The sequence below is a fragment of the Papio anubis genome, chromosome 8 (genome assembly GCF_008728515.1).
Source record: "Papio anubis isolate 15944 chromosome 8, Panubis1.0, whole genome shotgun sequence".
In the NCBI taxonomy this organism is placed as follows: Eukaryota; Metazoa; Chordata; class Mammalia; order Primates; family Cercopithecidae; genus Papio; species Papio anubis.
Window position 1 is genome coordinate 47,720,086 of NC_044983.1, and position 20,045 is coordinate 47,740,130.

The following is a 20,045-nucleotide window of genomic DNA, read 5'->3' on the forward strand; positions in this document are numbered from 1 at the left end:
GAAAACAAAAAAAGAAGTTTTAAAAGCTCTATAAAATTATCCAAAGGATCATCAAATACTTTAAGATGTGGCTCAAATAATTGAGTTTCTATAAATACTAGGTTTAATTGTCTGTAAGGTATCATCAATTGTTTAACAAAACAAAACAAATCATCATTTTGTGTGCTACTTAGAAAGAAAAAAATGATTGATAATTAAACTATGGTATATTCTTCTGAGTTCAGAGATGATAAAATGGAGAAATGATCATGCCTGTAATCCCAGCACTTTGGGAGGCCGAGGAAGGTGAATCACGTTCGAGACTAGCCTGGCCAACATGGGGAAACCCCGTCTCCACTAAAAATACAAAAATTAGCTGGGTGTGGTGGCAAGCACCTGTAATCCCAGCTACTCGGGGGGCTGAGGCAGGAGAATCACTTGAACCTGGGAGGCGGAGGTTGCAGTGAACTGAGATGGCACCACTGCACTGCGGCCTGGGTGACAGAGCAAAACTCAAAAATAAATAACTAAATAGAAATGATATCTCTTAGGATCAATAAAATATAGTATGTCAGAAATTGTGGATTTGGGGAATTTTGAGTAAATCCCATTTTTTTTTCTGATTTTGTAGTTTCCTTAAAAAGTTAAATACAATAAGTTGCATATTAGTGGGAGTGCAGAGCTAGATACAGTGTCCTGTCCTGAACCACAGGCTAGTCATTAATATTCTGTCCCAACTCCAACCCTTGCAGGATGTTTGCATGGCATTATCTTGCTCCTCACTACATGATACCATTTTATCCTTTTTTGTTTCCTCAGCTCGGAGCTGCAAGACATTATTTGTCAAGATTGCAGGTGAGTGCTAAAATGGATTTAAAATGACAAAATATACAATTTGTTTCTGGATAACTCTCAGCAATCAGAACTTCTCAACCACACTAACATGTTATTCTTGTAAGCTGTTTGGGTCCACTGCCCTGATTTTTCCTAAGGTACTCCTCTCCCTAATTCTGTGGCTCTCAGGTTTCAGAGAGACCAAGAATCACCTGGAAGCTGATGGGGAAAAAAAGTGCAAATTCTGGAGCACTGATGATGATGGAATCTGAAAATACTCATCTTAAACAAGCATTCTAGACACTAAGGATTGCTCTTGGGAAGCTCCATAAAACTGCTAGAACCAGCATCAGGCTCATCTGGTGTAAGACTCTGGGGAGAAAGAGCAGGGCGAATGCTCCAGCGAAGCAGGAACACACTTTTCCCAAGGCCTGAAGAACAACTCCAAAACCTCCTCAAAGCACACCTACTCTCTCATTGAAGTTTGGCCCAGAGATGTACGAGCCCCGAGTTAGAGAGCCAGTGAAAGTGTAGGCTCATAAACACATTAACATCCAGGTTTATCCCAAAAAGGACCAGAGCATCCTGCCTGGCTTGCAGTTTTATCCAAGGATGAGGGTGGCAAAGGAAAATTAAGTTTCTGGAATTGATTTAAGATCCAATAAATACTGATGTACTTCCAATAATGTCAAATAAAGTTATTTCTAAAGGTATGATGCATTTTTAAAAAGCAGTTAAATTAAAAGAAATAGATTCAATGAACTTTTTTTCATGTGTGAAAATACCCAAAACTAACACAGCTTGACTGGAGAATAATCTAGGGAGTGGGGGAAAAGAAAGAAATTGTTTATTTTATAATTATAAATTGATTTTTAAGTTGCATTAAACTGTCAAAAAGCTATCTGAAAAAAAAATCAAATCTGACTTTTTTTTTCAAACCCTAAAGCACTTTTATTCCGAAAATAAATGCAAAAATGGGTCTTACGTTTATTGTGAAAGATTTGTCTTCCACCCATGTCGATAACTTTGGTTTGCCTCCTTTCCCCTGCTAGGTGCTCCAGCAGGAACCTGTCCAGTTCTTTGTAGGTGTTATGGAAAACACAACCTCGCTCAGCCTGCAGAGCAATTGCCTGCTCCAGCAAACTTAAGTTCCCCTCGGCCTTTTCCAGGTCACTAGACTCTTCCGTCATTACTGCCAGGCTCTCGCTATCTTCCTCCTCAACATCAGGGAATGAGGGCTGGGTGTTGCCATCCAGGGGTTCTGCATGAGCATTCTGTGGGTCTTTCCTCTCTGTTTCAGAATCACACCTGTTCTCACAAGGGATCAATTTGTCACCCTCAGTTTTTATTTCAGGAACTTCCAATAGGTCTTTTTTATGATCTGTTAAAACATACTTTGGGACTCTAGGTGGTTTGGTTTCTTCTGAGAAGTTGGAGCCACTGTCCCAGCCATTTTCTGCACTTTCAGAGTTACTTTCATTGTCATCAGAGGAGCAGAAGGGTGGCTGAGAATCATCGATCTTGTCTCTTCCATCATCAGAATGAATCAGAAAACACTCGTCTGCTTCATCGCTCTCTGCTTTTAAAGATTGGATGCCACTGTCATTTAAGTTTTCACTTGTGGTCTGAACAGACACATTTTTTTCAAATTTCCCCAAGTGCATTAAAGACTTGACCACGAGCTCTTGATAACAAGAGTATCTGTCTTCCTTCCTACTGGAGTTTTCTTGTGCAGCTGAAAGGAGACTTTCATCCATAGGTTTTATCATGACTTCCTCTACGGAAAAAGAAAACCAATATTTGAAGAGCAAGAACAAAAAATATTTTAGAAAATTGCAACAAGTTATATGGATACACACACATGTATTCACATACATATGTACATACACATACATATATGTACACATATACATACATAGTATGTGTAATATATAATCGCTATTAATTTTATAAACATTGGTGAGAAAAACATATATCCTCTTAAGAGAAAACTTAGACCTTAATATTCTAAGAACTGTGTTAAAAGAAATGAGCTATTATAATTTCCAACATGTTAAGAGGTAAGTACCTCTGAGGTATTGACCAAGACAAGAAGTAGACACTTAACAATAATAGTATTTGCTGAATGTGAAATTATTGTTACTGTACTTCTTATATTCCCAACTCTTAGGCAACCAGAAGAAAATCAAATATATATAATAGTAGACATTGTAAAGGAAATATTAATCAGTTTCTCTGTTAGCATGGCAATGTATTTTCAAAGCCATTTGGTTTATGTTCTCTACTCTCTAGTCTTTCTCAGACATACTTTCAGATTTTATGGACTGTTAGCTAAGATACAATACATCTTTCTGAGGCTTTCAAGACTTCCTGTTTACCTTTGTGATTGTCACCCTAAAATTCCATATTGAAAGAAACACAAACAGGAATATTAGCATGATCAAATCATATCTTAAATAGTAGTAACACATTTTCTGGTCCATTATGTGCACGCACTTGTGTAACGAGAAAATGAAACAAGGTGGGGCGTTGGAGGGTGCTGAATGGTACCTAGCTGTTCTCGGTACAAGGCTGCTTTGGGTCCTGAATGTGAAGGCACCCCGTGAGAGGCACCCCGTGAGAAGCACCCCGTGAGGAGCCCCCTCGTGCCTGTCCATCCAGGACAGTCTATGGAGTGGCTATTGTCCCAGGCAGCCATTGTTGTCCGTGTCATCCCCCCCTTGCTCTGGGAGTGGCCAGGTTGCGGTGATGGAGTGTATAGACGATAATCAGCCTACCCAAGCCTGTCCCAGTGCAAGACACAGCAAGTGAAAGTGGATTCACAGGTGACTCCAGCCCAGACCCAGGCACTTGGGGTGTGCCCAGCGCACACCAGTCTGTGAAGTGCCTGCAACACTGCCCAGACATCCAAAAAATAGGAGGCCTGTTTCTGTGTCTCAAAGGCAGCGTGGGGGGATGGGAAGCAACCAGTAATAAGTCCCTATTAAAGACTGTTAAAGACACCAAGAGCAGTGCATTCTGTTCTAATAAACATCTTTGGAGGGAAGAAAAGCACAGCCATCGGTGTGAGCGCTGAGGGAGAGAGTGTCTGTGTGGAAGACAATGTGTCTTTTTGGTCTCATTTAATTTTTTATAAACATTGTCTCTGACAAGGACACTCAAAAATACATCTCCATCATCTTCCTTTCTGGTAATTATCTCCCTAAATCAACACTGGACTGCCAGGATCAAGTAAATATTGCCATAGTAACTAAAAGCATTTTTGGATGAAGGGAAGAATTCAGTCACAACACTAGCCCCTGTAAATAATGCTGATTATAGGGTGCAGTCTTTTGTTGGGATCTATTCAACATAAACTGAAAAATTTAACATTTTAGTTCCTAGAAAAGAGGCTGGATAAACAGGCACATAATATTTGATAGGATGGCCTAGCCTCTCCTGAATTCATATCAGAGGAACTCCAGGTTTAAATAATATATTAAACATAGTCTAAAATGCAAATGAAGTTTTTCTCAATATCACAGTTGGCTATTAAGAGAAAGTGTAAAGGGTTATGATAATTTTAAAGTATTATGAACTACAGAAAACAAATAAAAAGCATTTTCAGTGAATATGCTCAATTCATTGAACTATTCTCTCACTCCACTTAACTACCCACATGTGTACGATAATGATTTATAGACATTATACCTAATTATGCATATTTGGGCTGTGTTAGAGTGCTAACAAAAGCTCTAGAAAGCAACAATTACCTCTGTTGCTTAGCTACATAGTTTAAAATATTCCTATTAAGTGCAGATCACCAGAGAGGCGGGAGTGACAAAAATGCACATGTGCACGACAATGCATTTCACTGTGCTGCTGCCAACTGCTCGCATTTTGGGTCATTTCCAGTTTACATAATTGTTTGGTTCAACTGTTTGTTATATGCTAAAAGAAAATATTTATTAATTATTCCTCAGAAAAAGAGGAGCGCCACCGACAGAGGTGCCTGCACAGCACACGCGGGTTTCTAGGGATGTTCTGCAAATCTGCAAACCAACTTTCCACATTCCACCCCCCTCCCAGGCTTTCACTGGAGTCATAAGAAAAAAAGTTGGGTTTGCTTTGGAAGCTGAGAGATCTGTGATGGGGCGCTTGTTTCTCCCAGCTTTGCAATGAGTTGCCTTCGTTTTCTCAGGCTGTGTGTGTTTATTTCCTTTGGGGGCCTGGTGATTTATTTTGTGCCTCTGCCACTGAACCAACCTAAAAAAACGCTGTTGTTAGCATCAGGTGGACTTAGGCTTGAGTTCTGATCCTGCCACCCTCTCTTGCGAGCTCAGTGGGGCTGCGTCACCTGTCTGAGCTTGGCACCACCACTGGCACATTGAGGAGAACAGCTATCACCCTGTGCACCCTGTGGGGGCCACACGGGAATACCCAATAGGCATCCAGTCAAGGGTGGCTCTCTTGCCCCTGCCCCAGATACTATTTTAGAAGGTAGTCATGGCAGGGGTTCTATGCAACCCTTATCATAAATAAGATGGGCTTTTTTACCTAGGATAATTACTAACATTGACCCCCAAGGATGGGCAGAGTTCCACTGTTGAGAAGGCTCAACTCAGTTCATCCCCACTCCCAGCACACTATGCCATGTTCACTAACTGCCTTTGGAAATTGAGTGAGTGCACGATGTGCAATGTGGAGGGAGAAACTTCTAGGGGGATGAGGTGGTGTGGCTGGCCTGGCACTACCTGCTATGTGACCTTGGACAGGCCCTTGGTTGCCTGAGACTGGGTCCTCATCTTCAAAACAAGGAAGATCCAATGATCTGATGACTGGATGGGTACTTCAAGGATCCCTCCTAGGACAACAAACTGTTATGTTCCTGGCATGGTGTTCAGCTGTTTATTTCATTTAATTGTCACAATAAGCACAAGAAAGGCATTTTCTACTCCAGTTCACAGAAGGAAACTACAATTTTACAGAGGGCCAGGCTTGCTAGAGACCACATGGCCAGCCAGTGCAAGACTGAGACACAGGACCAGGGCTACGTGGCCCCCACTCCAGCTCTGCCCTCTGAAACATGCTACTCCAGGTCCCGCAACCATGGAAGGCCATATGTCCTTGGTTGGTGTTTTGGAAACACAGTGACCCTTAGGAGAAATGACTAAGAACACTAGTAGCTCATTATTTTCCCAAGTTTGGATATTTTCAAGAGTGAATTCATATGCAGAAGATACTAGAATGCAATTGCCAGTTAACTTTTTTTTCTTTTTCTTTTTCTTTTTTTTTTTTTTTTTTTTTTGAGACAGAGTCTCCCTCTGTCGCCCAGGCTGGAGTGCAGTGGCTCAATCTCTGCTCACTGCAACGTCTACCTCCCAGGTTCAAGTGATTCTCCTGCTACTCAGCATCCTGAGTAGCTGGGATTACAGGAAAGTGCCACCACACCTGGCTATTTTTTTTTTTTTTTGTATTTTTAGTAGAGACGGGGGTTTCAGCATGTTGGTCAGGCAGGTCTTGAACTCCTGACCTCGTGATCAGCCAGCCTAGGCCTCCTAAAGTGCTGGGGTTATAGGAGTGAGCCACCATGCCCAGCCAGTTGTCAGGTAACTTTCAAGGAGAAGAACGATGATGCTCAAATTATAAGTAAAATAAACAACACGACCAAACAAAAACTAAAAGTGAACCAACCTCAACTTTCTTAACAACAAAACTCTAATAGGTTAGAAAATTTCTAGGGTCAGCTCTTGGGAGGGCATAACCAGAGGGTTACAGCCAGAGAGCAGACTGTTCACTGGTCCAGGCCTTTCTCCATCCTGAGTGCATTCACAGTGCGGGGAGATGCTGGGATGCTTTTCTAGAGTAAAAAGTAAATGCTTCTGCCTGATACATACAAGGTCACAGTTGTTTATTTACTTTAAACCAAGACCTCTACTCGGAATTTTCTGGTAATCCTACAGATACATACTAATGAATCCTGGCATAGATGTTGGCTGTTCTGCAACGATACAACTTTAAAACATCCTCTGAAAGTCACAGCATATTTTGAGTTTGTCTCCTTTAGTAACACTGGAAATATAATTGGATTTCAGTTCTGTTTCTGTAACTAGCTAGGTTACTTTTATAGGTAAATTGGCTTTCCAGGCCTCTTGAATATGTACATTTTGCTGGGAATAAAAGCCTTGGAAAAAATGAATTCATCTTTCAAAGTTCTGAAAGCAGAGTGGTTTATCCCTTATTTGCTATTAGTTGAAAGATAATATGTGTTAAAAGTGTCCTCCCAGCCCCTAGAACTTCTATGACTGTGGCAGATTTCCCCATGAGCTTGTGGTTATGCTGCTGGGGACCCCACACCGGGGCTTGGTTAATCTTCCTTCTGGTGACTCTCATTCTCCCTGCCTGTGTCAGGAAAGCCTGTGCTTATTGCTCTTCCTCCCTTCTGGCACTACTTTGCAAGCTCGTCTCCTCAAGAAGGAAGAGGTAACTGCATGGTTTGTCCATATTCTCTTCTATCCCCTTAACAGTGATCTGCATCTTTTTGAAAGACAGCAGGTTGAGGATATGGATGAAGTTTGTGCTATAAAATGGAATAAAACTTTGCAGCATTCAAGCTTCTGACCTCAGTCTCTTTCTGAGCACTATCCCTTCTCTCATTATCTGAGCTTCCCAGCTGCAGATGATATAATTGGGAACACACCTGGCCAGGTAAATAGCCTGGGGCAACCAGAGTAAATGAGAGGCCAGATGAAAAGCCCTATGCTGGCTTGGGCACTAACTCAGCTCTCCTTCCTCGTAGTGGGGTGGGGAGTAACTTGTTCAGAGGGCCGAAGGCAACTTAGAATCTTTGTTCTTTTGACCAGGCACAGGGCCTGCCATTACTGGAAACTGTGACTGCATAATTTGACATTGTAGGAACTTTGCCCAGTCTGCATTCTGAAGGTAGTCAGTGCGTGAGGACAGCTGAATTACAGAGCATAGTTAGCTGGGAAATAATTATTTTTGCTTGTCCTTCCAATTGTTTCCTAATTATCTTCCTTCTAACACCTATAAGATGCATTACTTTCAGCATCAAATCTCTTTGGTCCCCAGTGATTTCATCTGTAAAACTGTGCCCATAATCACACATACTCGTGGCATTATGTGGACTAATCGATATCATTTACGTGTCTGGAATATATTAAGAACTCAAAAACAATGGTCACCACTGCTGTAATTTTAGCATATTCATCATTATTATTAGCGGTTCTAATATGAAATATGAAAATAGTTAACCTTTTCTTGTGAACCTGCAAATAAATGTCCATTAGTGCCTGTAACTGTGTGTTTAACTGGAGGACATCTGGACAATATATTCAATTGGTTAATATGAAACATGTACAGTGGTCAACAAACTACAATAGAAGGTGACAAGTCAGCGAGCCAGATATAGTCTGTTTTCACAACACTTACAAGAATGTGCTGATGCAAAAGCACACACATTTTCTTAAACGCTTGGCTAATTAATGTCAGTTGGTGTATTATACTACAAGTCCAACCACAAATGATTCAAAGACTTTCCCTAATACTAGATTCAACCTGCAAATTTTCATGAATCAACAAATAAAACTGAGCCAGGCACGGTGGCTCACACCTGTAATCCCAGCACTTTGGGAGGCTGAGGCAGGTGATCACTTCAGGTCAGGAGTTTGAGACCAGCTTAGCCAACATAGCGAAACCCTGTCTCTACCAAAAATACAAAAATTAGCTGGGTGTGACTGTAATCCCAGCTACTTAGGAGGATGAGGCAGGAGAATCGCTTGAACCCGGGAGGCAGAGGTTGCAGTGAGCTGAGTTCCCACCATTGCACTCCAGCCTGGGTGACAGAGTGAGACTCCATCTCAAAAAACAAAAACAAAACAACAACAACAACAAAACGAATAAAATTGATCAGTTCAAGGAAACAAAAAAGTCAAGGGTGATTATAATTTACAGATGAGCTATGAGGCTTTAAATCACATGCTAAATACAGAAAAGCCAAAGAATTTACTTAAATACCTTCAAATCAGAATACAGCTTTGTTTTAACCACAGAACTGCAAACTCTACTTTCAAGTCAATATTACTGAATCTAGGATGATTCTGAACTGAGATTTGTGCTCACTCATAAGTATGCCCTTAAATCTTTTATATTAATTCTTATTGCTAACTATAATTCTACATACCATAAAAATGTATTATGAGATAAGAATCTCATTGCCTTTTGTTTGCATAATTAGTACTTCTTTTTAAGTAACAAATTATTTAGTATATTTTGATTCCTTTAAAATTCACATTCAGAAAAAAATTATGTTTAGTAGAATATACACCTAGTTTCATTTTTCTACTACGTCAAGTTTTAGATCTTAATTTTTTCTATAATTTTTGAGAGTTTTTGCATGTCGCTCAGCTTCGCCTCATGCACAAAGTGATCAGTGATGGAATTCCAACTCCTAGAGGCATGTGACTACAAGGAACTAATGCGAATAACATTCAATGGGGAAAAAAGAAATCCTCAAATTTTGAAACAGTAACTATATTTCACTTAGCACACAAAAGTTTGTTTGATGAGTAAGTGAAGAAGTGAATCAATGAACTGAAATGTGCTGCTAAAGGGAAACTTAAGTAACTTATTTTTGAAATAATGAGCACAGTGATATCTTTTCTATAATACATCATTTTCCTTCAGTCTCCTTCTGAAGAAGACTCTAGTCTGCCAACTTGAGGTTGCTTCTATATGTGATTGCTATAAGCATTTATTCAAAAATACTAAAAATATTAAGGCCACAGACCACTTGAATTGGTTCATGTTGTTATTACCAATTATATTTTGGAGTAAAAACCATACATGTTGATAAAAAAATTTAAAAAACGTTTTAACTGTAATATATACATATATATCATAATCACTAATGAACATTATATTTAACTTGATCATTGCAAAGGTGTCTTAAAGTTTAAATATGCCCTTCAATCTAAAGGATTCTTTCAGGAATCCTTCCTACTAGGAAGAAAAAGTACTCTTCAACTCTAAGACTTAGTATCTTGTATTTTCTTCAAAAAGAGGCATAGTTCAATTATCTGCTTTTGAAAATGGAGAGGGCAAGACTCTCTGTTGCTTATCAATGGTCCCTCCACAGTTACTGATTAAAAAGTGTGTCCTCAATAAGTAAATGTCAGGTAAAATAAATGTTTGATTTTGCTTCCAAATCTGAATATACTTTTACAACCATACCAACCGTACAAACCACACGCTCTACATGAATTAGCACAGAGTCCTTGGAGCCAGGGAGCAGGTAAAGTTTAGGCTCTCCTCCTTGCTACCTGCAGTAGAGTGAACATGCGTTTCCAAGGGGCCATCGTCCTCTGTCCTGTCGCTGCGGTCTTCTTGGCAGTCTGTGTTTGGGCTGTAGTGTCGGGGCTTCATTAGCAGGGACTTCCTTTTGTTCACTGGAACCCCCAAAGCCGGATCTTCAGCTCTTCTCTTCTTTGCCATGGAACAACCATAGGCAACACTGTAGTGATTGAGGAAAATTAAGAATATGGTAAACTAGCATTTACTGCTGTTTGGCATTTAACTTTCATGAAGTCTAACCTAAAGCCTTTGGAAACTTGGGACTAGAGGTTTAGGGTTGGTCATTGGCACTAACAAAAACATCCCATCTGTGGACTCCACTGAACTGTGTGGATTCTATTTTACTGCCTATCAGAAGAGTTGTTGTTGTTGTTTTTTTTTTAAAAATCATCCTTAATCCTGAGTAAGCATATGTTAATCTGTGCTTTGCTTGGCACTACACTAAATACCCAGGGAGGGATGAAACAAGATTTGCACTGGTTTGCTAATCCTAAGAAACAGCTAATGTGAAAAATATACCACCAGATACAAAAAAAAAAAAATGTGTCCAGTATGGATAAATCACAAGGTTTTTCAAACAGTTGTTTGCTACTGAAACTGCTTATCTCTGCCACAGTTGTGGCTCAAACTTGAAATGTCACATATCTCGTACTTTCACTTAAAAGAAAGAAGCACAGAGCAAGGGGGCTAGCTATGAACATCCTGTCTCCCATCTCCAGTCATCAAACACAAAAAAAGTGGAAAGATGCTACATGGCACTCTGCCTTCTGATTCTCACTCACTTGGCACACAGAACAAATAAAAGGAGGAGAAATAAGATTGGATTTCACAAAAATGGACAACAGTTTATCCTCACTCCTGTTCTCATATGGTTTTATTTGGAAATGCTCCTGAGGGTGGCCCTTTCAAAATAGATTTCCTACATATAGCTCGCTCAGAATTAATGCAGATCACTCTATGTGTGAAGTTAAGACAAACATTCTCTTGGCAAGATCCATGAAAACCAGAGGGTTTAGCCAACTGTGAGTCTATGAGAGATATTTATTAAATGTACTTTGAAGAAAAATGTGGAGCTTTAGATGAAAAGATACAGAGAAGAGAATCCTAGACTCAGAGTAAAAAGATATGACTTACTCCATCTCTAGAAGACGACTAAATCCTCAGGAATATTACTAAATAAAGAAAGGCCTTAAACCATTATTTTACAAACATCAACGCAAAAGATGGTGGCCTATTCATGACAGTGATTCAGTTATAGTCACACAAGAACTCTTGGCTTTAGAAGAGTAGATTCAAAAACTTCCAATGGGGGAAAAAGTGTCATTTCTTCAAAGAAAGAAGAAAAAAGATCCTGGAAGAAGAGATAATTAGAGAGCTGGAAATGTCTTTAAGAAGATTAAAAAGTAGAGAATTAAAAATCACCCTGATGGGTAAAAGAAGAGTGAAGTTTCTAAATCAAGCTATATGCTTTCACAAAACTTCTCTGATGAACCTAAATGTAAAGTGACCATGTACAGAATATGGAGCAAAATAGAATATAACCAGATGACCATGGGAGCAAACACCGCCATGATAAGAAGATGGGGCAGGAAGTGAGGACCAACATGGACTGCGTCTGCTCATTTGTCAAGGAAAACAGAAGTCTACACCATAGATTATGATGTAGTGAGAGCCAGCACAAAGAAGCAGAAACACCCTTATGCTTGCCTTCTTTGTCAAAGGAGACTGGCTTTGAGGGGCTGAACAGGGAGGCAGAATAAACAGATCAAAGAGGCATAGAGTTCCTAGAGAAACTCTCTTCAGGAGGTTCAAGAGGTTCCCTAAAGTAGTTCAAGTATCCTGAGTCAAATGAATTTCCACCAAAAAAACTCCTTGCAAAATATAAAACTAAGATCATTAAGCCATCATCATGAGCCAAGATTTGTAGCAAATGGGAGAGGCTCCTATGTCATTCAGATATTAAAGCAGGGAAAGGAAATGGATTCTAAAAGTCATAGTAATTTAAGCATAACATTGGTATTGGGAAAACAGCTAACAAAGGGTGTTAAAGTGAAGATGTTTCAAGATCCTGATTTTAATTCTCTTACATAAATACCCAGAAGTGGAGCTGCTGGATCATATGGTGGTTGTATTTTTGAGGAACATTCACCCAGTTTTCTACATCCATTACATTTCTATGTTCATTGCAGCTATCCCCAACAGCCAAGATGTGGAAACCACCTAAATGTCCATGAATAATTGACAAATTGATATGTGGTGCATACATACAATGAAATACTCTTCATTCTTTAAAGAGAAGGAAATATTGTAATATGTAACAATGTAGACGAAGCTTGAGGATGTTATTCTCAGTGAAATAAGCCAGACAGATGAAAGACAAATGTTGTGTGACTGCACTATAAGTATCTACAATAGTCAAAATTATAAAATCAGAGTGGGATGGTGGTTGCCAAGGAATGAGGGAGGGGGAAATGAGAGTTATTAATCAAACAGGCATAAAGTTTCAGTCAAGCAAGATGAATTAGCTCTAGAGATCTGCTGCTCAACACTATACCTAGAGTCAACAATAGTGTACGGCAAACTTAAAAGTGAGATCTCATGCTGCATCTTCCATAATAGAACTGAGGAAGGAGGAGAAGGAGAAAGAGGAGATTATTTGTTGGCATCAGGAAGCATTCATCAATGAGACCTCGGGTGGCAGGGGTGGTTACTAAAAGATTGGTCATCAAAAAGATTGTCATTTCTTTCTTTGATGACTGGAGTGATGAATGGGCCTGAACTCATGCTACCTTTAAGATCCTTACAAACTGTATCTTGTTAATATCATCATCCAAATGTACTTATAAAAGCTAGTAACATTCCCAGAATCACATTAACTGCTAATAGTGGGGCTGATATTTGAATCCAAGTCTATAGGGCCCCAAAGCTCACACCCTCTCCTCCATTTTACTACATCAGGACATAGACGTGGGTAATTTCTGTATGCATTTGATAATTGGTTAAAGTAGAACCTGGATGAAACAGCAACCTCTCTAACTAGAAGAAAGGTGCCTGACACAGGACCTTGCCCACTGATTTGAGTGAGAATATATACAACAGTCATCCAGCCTGAAGAAGACACTGAGTTGCAGCAATGAGAAACACCTTGCAAAATAATAACTAAGACACTCCCAAAATGTCTATAGCCTGGGGCAGGAGAATGAACCTAATGAGATGGCAGTTGATGACTATAAAAATCAAGTTCAACATTTGGGTCCAAATAATAACTGTGTGAGTGTAAGATGAAGAGGATATGTAAGGTTTTTATCAGAACTACAAGTTTAGCTTATAATAAACTATTGTATTTGATAATAAGAGATGTGAAATCATGTAAGTAATACTAGCTGTGTAATCTGCAACAGATAGTTAAATTTTTGGAATATCAAATTCTTCATCTACCAAATAGAATTAATAACTTCCATATCACAGGGTTTGTGGATAAAAGAGATAATATCTGTGCTAGTAGTGACAAAAATAGGTAAAGATGGAACTGTCCTGGCTCCCAGCTCAGGGCTCTCTGGACTCCATCAACACTGGCTAATGCTGTCACTTTGCAGCATCACAAGCTTTCTCCCTGGCACGCTACAGAGATTTGTGCATGCATGTATGTCCATAAATGCATTCTACTTTTTAACATATTATTTATATTTACATAAATTGCATTAGATTTACACATAACATTTGCTTTAAGTCTCACATTCTGTGCATTTCTCCACTGGAAAATACCCACAGCCCCGGCAGCATTTGGAACTAAAATGAAAGGCTTTATAATAAATATTACTCTTTGTGTGTGTATGGAAAATGGTCCCTTTTCCTAGTTTTCCCCGAGGGCACACTATTTTGGCTTTATTGTGACACTTCACTGTGACACTGCAATGAGGGAAAGCCATGCTTTACATGTCACTGAGAGAAATGCCACAAAATGCTAACATATCTTCTCAAGGTTGCCAGAAATCATTTCCACTGGGTTGTGTTTTCCCATCTGCGGAGCTCTGAAATGTTAAGGAAATAAATGAGCTCTATTATCTATATTTTTCTAGTAGATGAGAAAGAAAGAGAAAAAATACACTCAGCCCTGCATTTATTGTTCTATTCAATCAAACTGTTGCTTTAAACATCCAGCGTCTCCCAGGGAACTTTATCAATGCACCAAATATCTTTCAACTCTACACTTTTCAGGTTTTGACTATCTTAAAATATATTTAAAAGATCTGTATTTTTTACTTGAAACTTTTTGGTTACATATTTGAGAAATGCCTTTACTTAGAAACTTGAATTCTCATTTGAAATGGTATTCCCTTTGATGACAACAGTTGACTGAAAATTTTTTTGAAAAATAATTGAAGTAAACCATAATTAGATAACACTAGTGATCAATTCTGCACTGGAAGTATGTTGAGAAGTCAAATATGTTGATCTTTCAGGTTTCAGAAAAGACACATTAGGAAAATGTGAATCCCCCACATCTAGAGTTTTCAACTTATCTACTATAGTAATACATTCTCAATGAAGTTTTCAGAAGGTATGCAACATATTTTTTAAATGTAGGTTCAGCAATAGATGCATTTTGTGCACACATCCCAAAAAGAATAAAATACAAAAATAACAAAGATGTGAACCTCTGAGTCCGAGGAAAACACTTACATGCTTTAACATTTTCATGGAAAATTCTTAACAGGTATTCCTACTGATTTCTTCTAATTAGACAGAACACCACAGATTCATTGAAAGGGGCCAAGAAGTATGGATCTGAATTAAGACTAAGAAGATTGATGGAAAAAAACAAAGGTATGATGATTTAAAAAGAAAAAATTAAACTATTATTATTTGCAGAGGCATGATTGTGTCTGAGGAAAATCCAAAGGAATCTACAGATACAATTTAAAAACAAGTACATTTAGTGAGTTCACTATTCAAAAATTCATTGTACTTCTATAAACCAGTCACAAACAATTAGAAAATAAAAATTTAAAAACATTTACAATAGCATAGAACTATGAAATACCTACGAATAAACCTAACAGATGTACAAACCTATACACAATAAAGAACATAGTGAGAAAACCAGTGAAGGCCTAAATAAATAGAGAGATGCAAAGTGTTCATGGATGAAAAGACTCAGTATAGTAATTTCAACTTTCCCCTTCTTTATCGATTAGATTCAATGCAATTCCTACCAATACCTCCAGAGGATATTTCTTAGAAGTTAACAAATTAACTCTACAATTTCTGTGGAAATGAAAAGAACCAAGAAGAGAAAAGACAATGTTGGAAAAGAACAACAAAGTTGGAAGACTTACAATGTTGGATGTCAAAACTTAACATAAAACTGTAGTAGCTGAGATGAGGTATTATTGGTGCAAACTTAAAAAAAAAAAAAAAAAAAAACAGACTAATGGAACAGCATAAAGATTCCATTCATTGGGTCCAGAAGTAGACCCACACATATATGGTTAATTGATGACAAAGGCATCATTGGGCAAAGGGTTGTTTCTTCAGTGAACAGTGCTTGATTAATTGGATATCTATCTGAAAAAGAGATGCCTCTACTTGTACCTCACAGTATATACAATAAACTCCAGAAGGATTGTGAATTTGTACTGTAAAATAATAAAATTTCTAGAAGAAAATGTGAGATAATATCTTAACGACATTGGGGTAGGCAAAATTTTCTCAGGCAGGTTACAAATAACACTAATTTAAAGGAAAACACTGACAAATCAGAACACATTAAAATGAAAAACTTTTATTTATCAGAAGTTGCCAACCAGTAAGGGGAGCCTTCTATTAACATTCCACTTCTCCATCCATTTACACAAGCACTGTCAGGTTGTGAAGAGCTATGAACCCCGCTTCTTCATCTGCACACTCTTCTATATGTATGACATGCTATATGGTTTTCCAAAGACCATTAAGAGAAAAGATGCAAGCCAAAGAGTGGGAGAAGGTATTTGCAGTACCTACATCAAAAAAATAACTTATATACGGAATATATAAAGAATTCTTTCAAATAAATAAGAAAAGACAGACTGCCAATTTTAAACCTAGGCAAAGTACATGGGCAGTCACTTCACAAAAGAACTTTTGGCTGATACACAAATGCAAACGTGCTCAGATTCTTTCATCTCCAGGGAAATGCAAACACCTACACTTCGGTACTGTTCATGCCAACTGGGATGGCTAAAATGAAAAGACCAACAAACCCCAAATGTCGGTGAGGATCTCAGGCAACTGGAATGCTCATACACTACTGGCACAGGTAAATCGGTATGGCTGCTTTGGAAACTGCTCGGCAATATCTACTAAAGGTGAACAGATGTCTACCCATGGCCCAGAAATTCCATTCCTAAGTGCATACCTGAAAGAGCCATGTCTATATATGCACAAAAAAGCATGTTCAATAATATTCACAGCAGTAGTCTCTCCCAAACTGGAAACATCGCATAGTCCTTTGACTGCAGAATGAATAAAAAGATGGTGGAATATTCATGCCCCTGAATATGCTAGCCATGAGGAAAAGGCAACTGTTGCTACAAATAACACTGATGAATCTCATGCACATATGGTTGAATCAAAGAATCTAGGCAATGAAAGTGCATACATAGAGGGGCGGAGCAAGATGGCCGAATAGGAACAGCTCCAGTCTCCAACTCCCAGCGCGAGCGACACAGAAGACCGGTGATTTCTGCATTTTCAACTGAGGTACTGGGTTCATCTCACTGGGGAGTGCCGGATGATCGGTGCTGGTCAGCTGCTGCAGCCCGACCAGCAAGAGCTGAAGCAGGGCGAGGCATCGCCTCACCTGGGAAGCGCAAGGGGGAAGGGAATCCCTTTTCCTAGCCAGGGGAACTGAGACACACAACACCTGGAAAATCGGGTAACTCCCACCCCAATATTGCGCTTTAAGCAAACAGGCACACCAGGAGATCATATCCCACACCTGGCCGGGAGGGTCCCACGCCCACGGAGCCTCCCTCATTGCTAGCACAGCAGTCTGTGATCTACCAGCAAGGCAGCAGCGAGGCTGGGGGAGGGGCGCCCACCATTGCTGAGGCTTAAGTAGGTAAACAAAGCTGCTGGGAAGCTCCAACTGGGTGGAGCTCACAGCAGCTCAAGGAAACCTGCCTGTCTCTGTAGACTCCACCTCTGGGGACAGGGCACAGCTACACAACAACAACAACAACAACAACAACAACAACAAAAAAGCAGCAGAAACCTCTGCAGACGCAAACGACTCTGTCTGACAGCTTTGAAGAGAGCAGTGGATCTCCCAACACGGAGGTTGAGATCTGAGAAGGGACAGACTCCCTGCTCAAGTGGGTCCCTGACCCCTGAGTAGCCTAACTGGGAGACATCCCCCACTAGGGGCAGTCTGACACCCCACACCTCACAGGGTGGAGTATACCCCTGAGAGGAAGCTTCCAAAGCAAGAATCAGACAGGTACACTCGCTGTTCAGAAATATTCTATCTTCTGCAGCCTCTGCTGCTGACACCCAGGCAAACAGGGTCTGGAGTGGACCTCAAGCAATCTCCAACAGACCTACAGCTGAGGGTCCTGACTGTTAGAAGGAAAACTATCAAACAGGAAGGACACCTACACCAAAACCCCATCAGCACATCACCATCATCAAAGACCAGAGGCAGATAAAACCACAAAGATGGGGAAAAAGCAGGGCAGAAAAGCTGGAAATTCAAAAAATAAGAGCACATCTCCCCCTCCAAAGGAGCGCAGCTCATCGCCAGCAACGGATCAAAGCTGGACGGAGAATGACTTTGACGAGATGAGAGAAGAAGGCTTCAGTCCATCAAACTTCTCAGAGCTAAAGGAGGAATTACGTACCCAGCGCAAAGAAACTAAAAAGCTTGAAAAAAAAGTGGAAGAATTGACGGCTAGACTAATTAATGCAGAGAAGGTCATAAACGAAATGAAAGAGATGAAAACCATGACACGAGAAATACGTGACAAATGCACAAGCTTCAGTAACCGACTCGATCAACTGGAAGAAAGAGTATCAGCGATTGAGGATCAAATGAATGAAATGCAGCGAGAAGAGAAACCAAAAGAAAAAAGAAGAAAAAGAAATGAACAAAGCCTGCAAGAAGTATGGGATTATGTAAAAAGACCAAATCTACGTCTGATTGGGGTGCCTGAAAGTGAGGGGGAAAATGGAACCAAGTTGGAAAACACTCTTCAGGATATCATCCAGGAGAACTTCCCCAACCTAGTAGGGCAGGCCAACATTCAAATCGAGGAAATACAGAGAACGCCACAAAGATACTCCTCGAGAAGAGCAACTCCAAGACACATAATTGTCAGATTCACCAAAGTTGAAATGAAGGACAAAATCTTAAGGGCAGCCAGAGAGAAAGGTCGGGTTACCCACAAAGGGAAGCCCATCAGACTCACAGCAGATCTCTCGGCAGAAACTCTCCAAGCCAGAAGAGAGTGGGGGCCAATATTCAACATTCTTAAAGAAAAGAATTTTAAACCCAGAATTTCATATCCAGCCAAACTAAGTTTCATAAGTGAAGGAGAAATAAAATGCTTTACAGATAAGCAAATGCTTAGAGATTTTGTCACCACCAGGCCTGCCTTACAAGAGACCCTGAAGGAAGCACTCAACATGGAAAGGAACAACCGGTACCAGCCATTGCAAAAACATGCCAAAATGTAAAGACCATCGAGGCTAGGAAGAAACTGCATCAACTAACGAGCAAAATAACCAGTTAATATCATAATGGCAGGATCAAGTTCACACATAACAATCTTAACCTTAAATGTAAATGGACTAAATGCTCCAATTAAAAGACACAGACTGGCAAACTGGATAAAGAGTCAAGACCCATCAGTCTGCTGTATTCAGGAGACCCATCTCACACGCAGAGACATACATAGGCTCAAAATAAAGGGATGGAGGAAGATTTACCAAGCAAATGGAGAACAAAAAAAAGCAGGGGTTGCAATCCTAGTCTCTGATAAAACAGACTTTAAACCATCAAAGATCAAAAGAGACAAAGAAGGCCATTACATAATGGTAAAGGGATCAATTCAACAGGAAGAGCTAACTATCCTAAATATATATGCACCCAGTACAGGAGCACCCAGATTCATAAAGCAAGTCCTTAGAGACTTACAAAGAGACTTAGACTCCCATACAATAATAATGGGAGACTTCAACACTCCACTGTCAACATTAGACAGATCAACGAGACAGAAAGTTAACAAGGATATCCAGGAATTGAACTCATCTCTGCAGCAAGCAGACCTAATAGACATCTATAGAACTCTCCACCCCAAATCAACAGAATATACATTCTTCTCAGCACCACATCGTACTTACTCCAAAATTGACCATATAATTGGAAGTAAAGCACTCCTCAGCAAATGTACAAGAACAGAAATTATAACAAACTGTCTCTCAGACCACAGTGCAATCAAACTAGAACTCAGGACTAAGAAACTCAATCAAAACCGCTCAACTACATGGAAACTGAACAACCTGCTCCTGAATGACTACTGGGTACATAACGAAATGAAGGCAGAAATAAAGATGTTCTTTGAAACCAATGAGAACAAAGATACAACATAACAGAATCTCTGGGACACATTTAAAGCAGTGTGTAGAGGGAAATTTATAGCACTAAATGCCCACAAGAGAAAGCAGGAAAGATCAAAAATTGACACTCTAACATCGCAATTAAAAGAACTAGAGAAGCAAGAGCAAACACATTCCAAAGCTAGCAGAAGGCAAGAAATAACTAAGATCAGAGCAGAACTGAAGGAGATAGAGACACAAAAAACCCTCCAAAAAATCAATGAATCCAGGAGTTGGTTTTTTGA

The 20,045-nt window shown here is 39.7% G+C and overlaps 1 protein-coding gene across 14 annotated transcripts in view; it reads right to left on the reverse strand.

The window, feature by feature from the left end:
- The window catches only part of ST18 (ST18 C2H2C-type zinc finger transcription factor), a 310,749-nt gene that overhangs the window by 59,015 nt on the left and 231,689 nt on the right, over positions 1 to 20,045 (reverse strand). For 13 of the 14 annotated variants that reach the window (XM_021942312.2, XM_021942313.2, XM_021942314.2 and 10 more), the window contains 2 exons: positions 10,134 to 10,324; positions 1,799 to 2,590 (listed from right to left, as the gene is read on the reverse strand). In XM_021942312.2, the coding sequence (XP_021798004.2) occupies positions 1,799 to 2,590; positions 10,134 to 10,324 (983 nt within the window). Of the gene's footprint in view, positions 1 to 1,798; positions 2,591 to 10,048; positions 10,325 to 20,045 lie in introns of those variants that run through there. The other variant, XM_009213028.4, reaches the window with a different exon arrangement.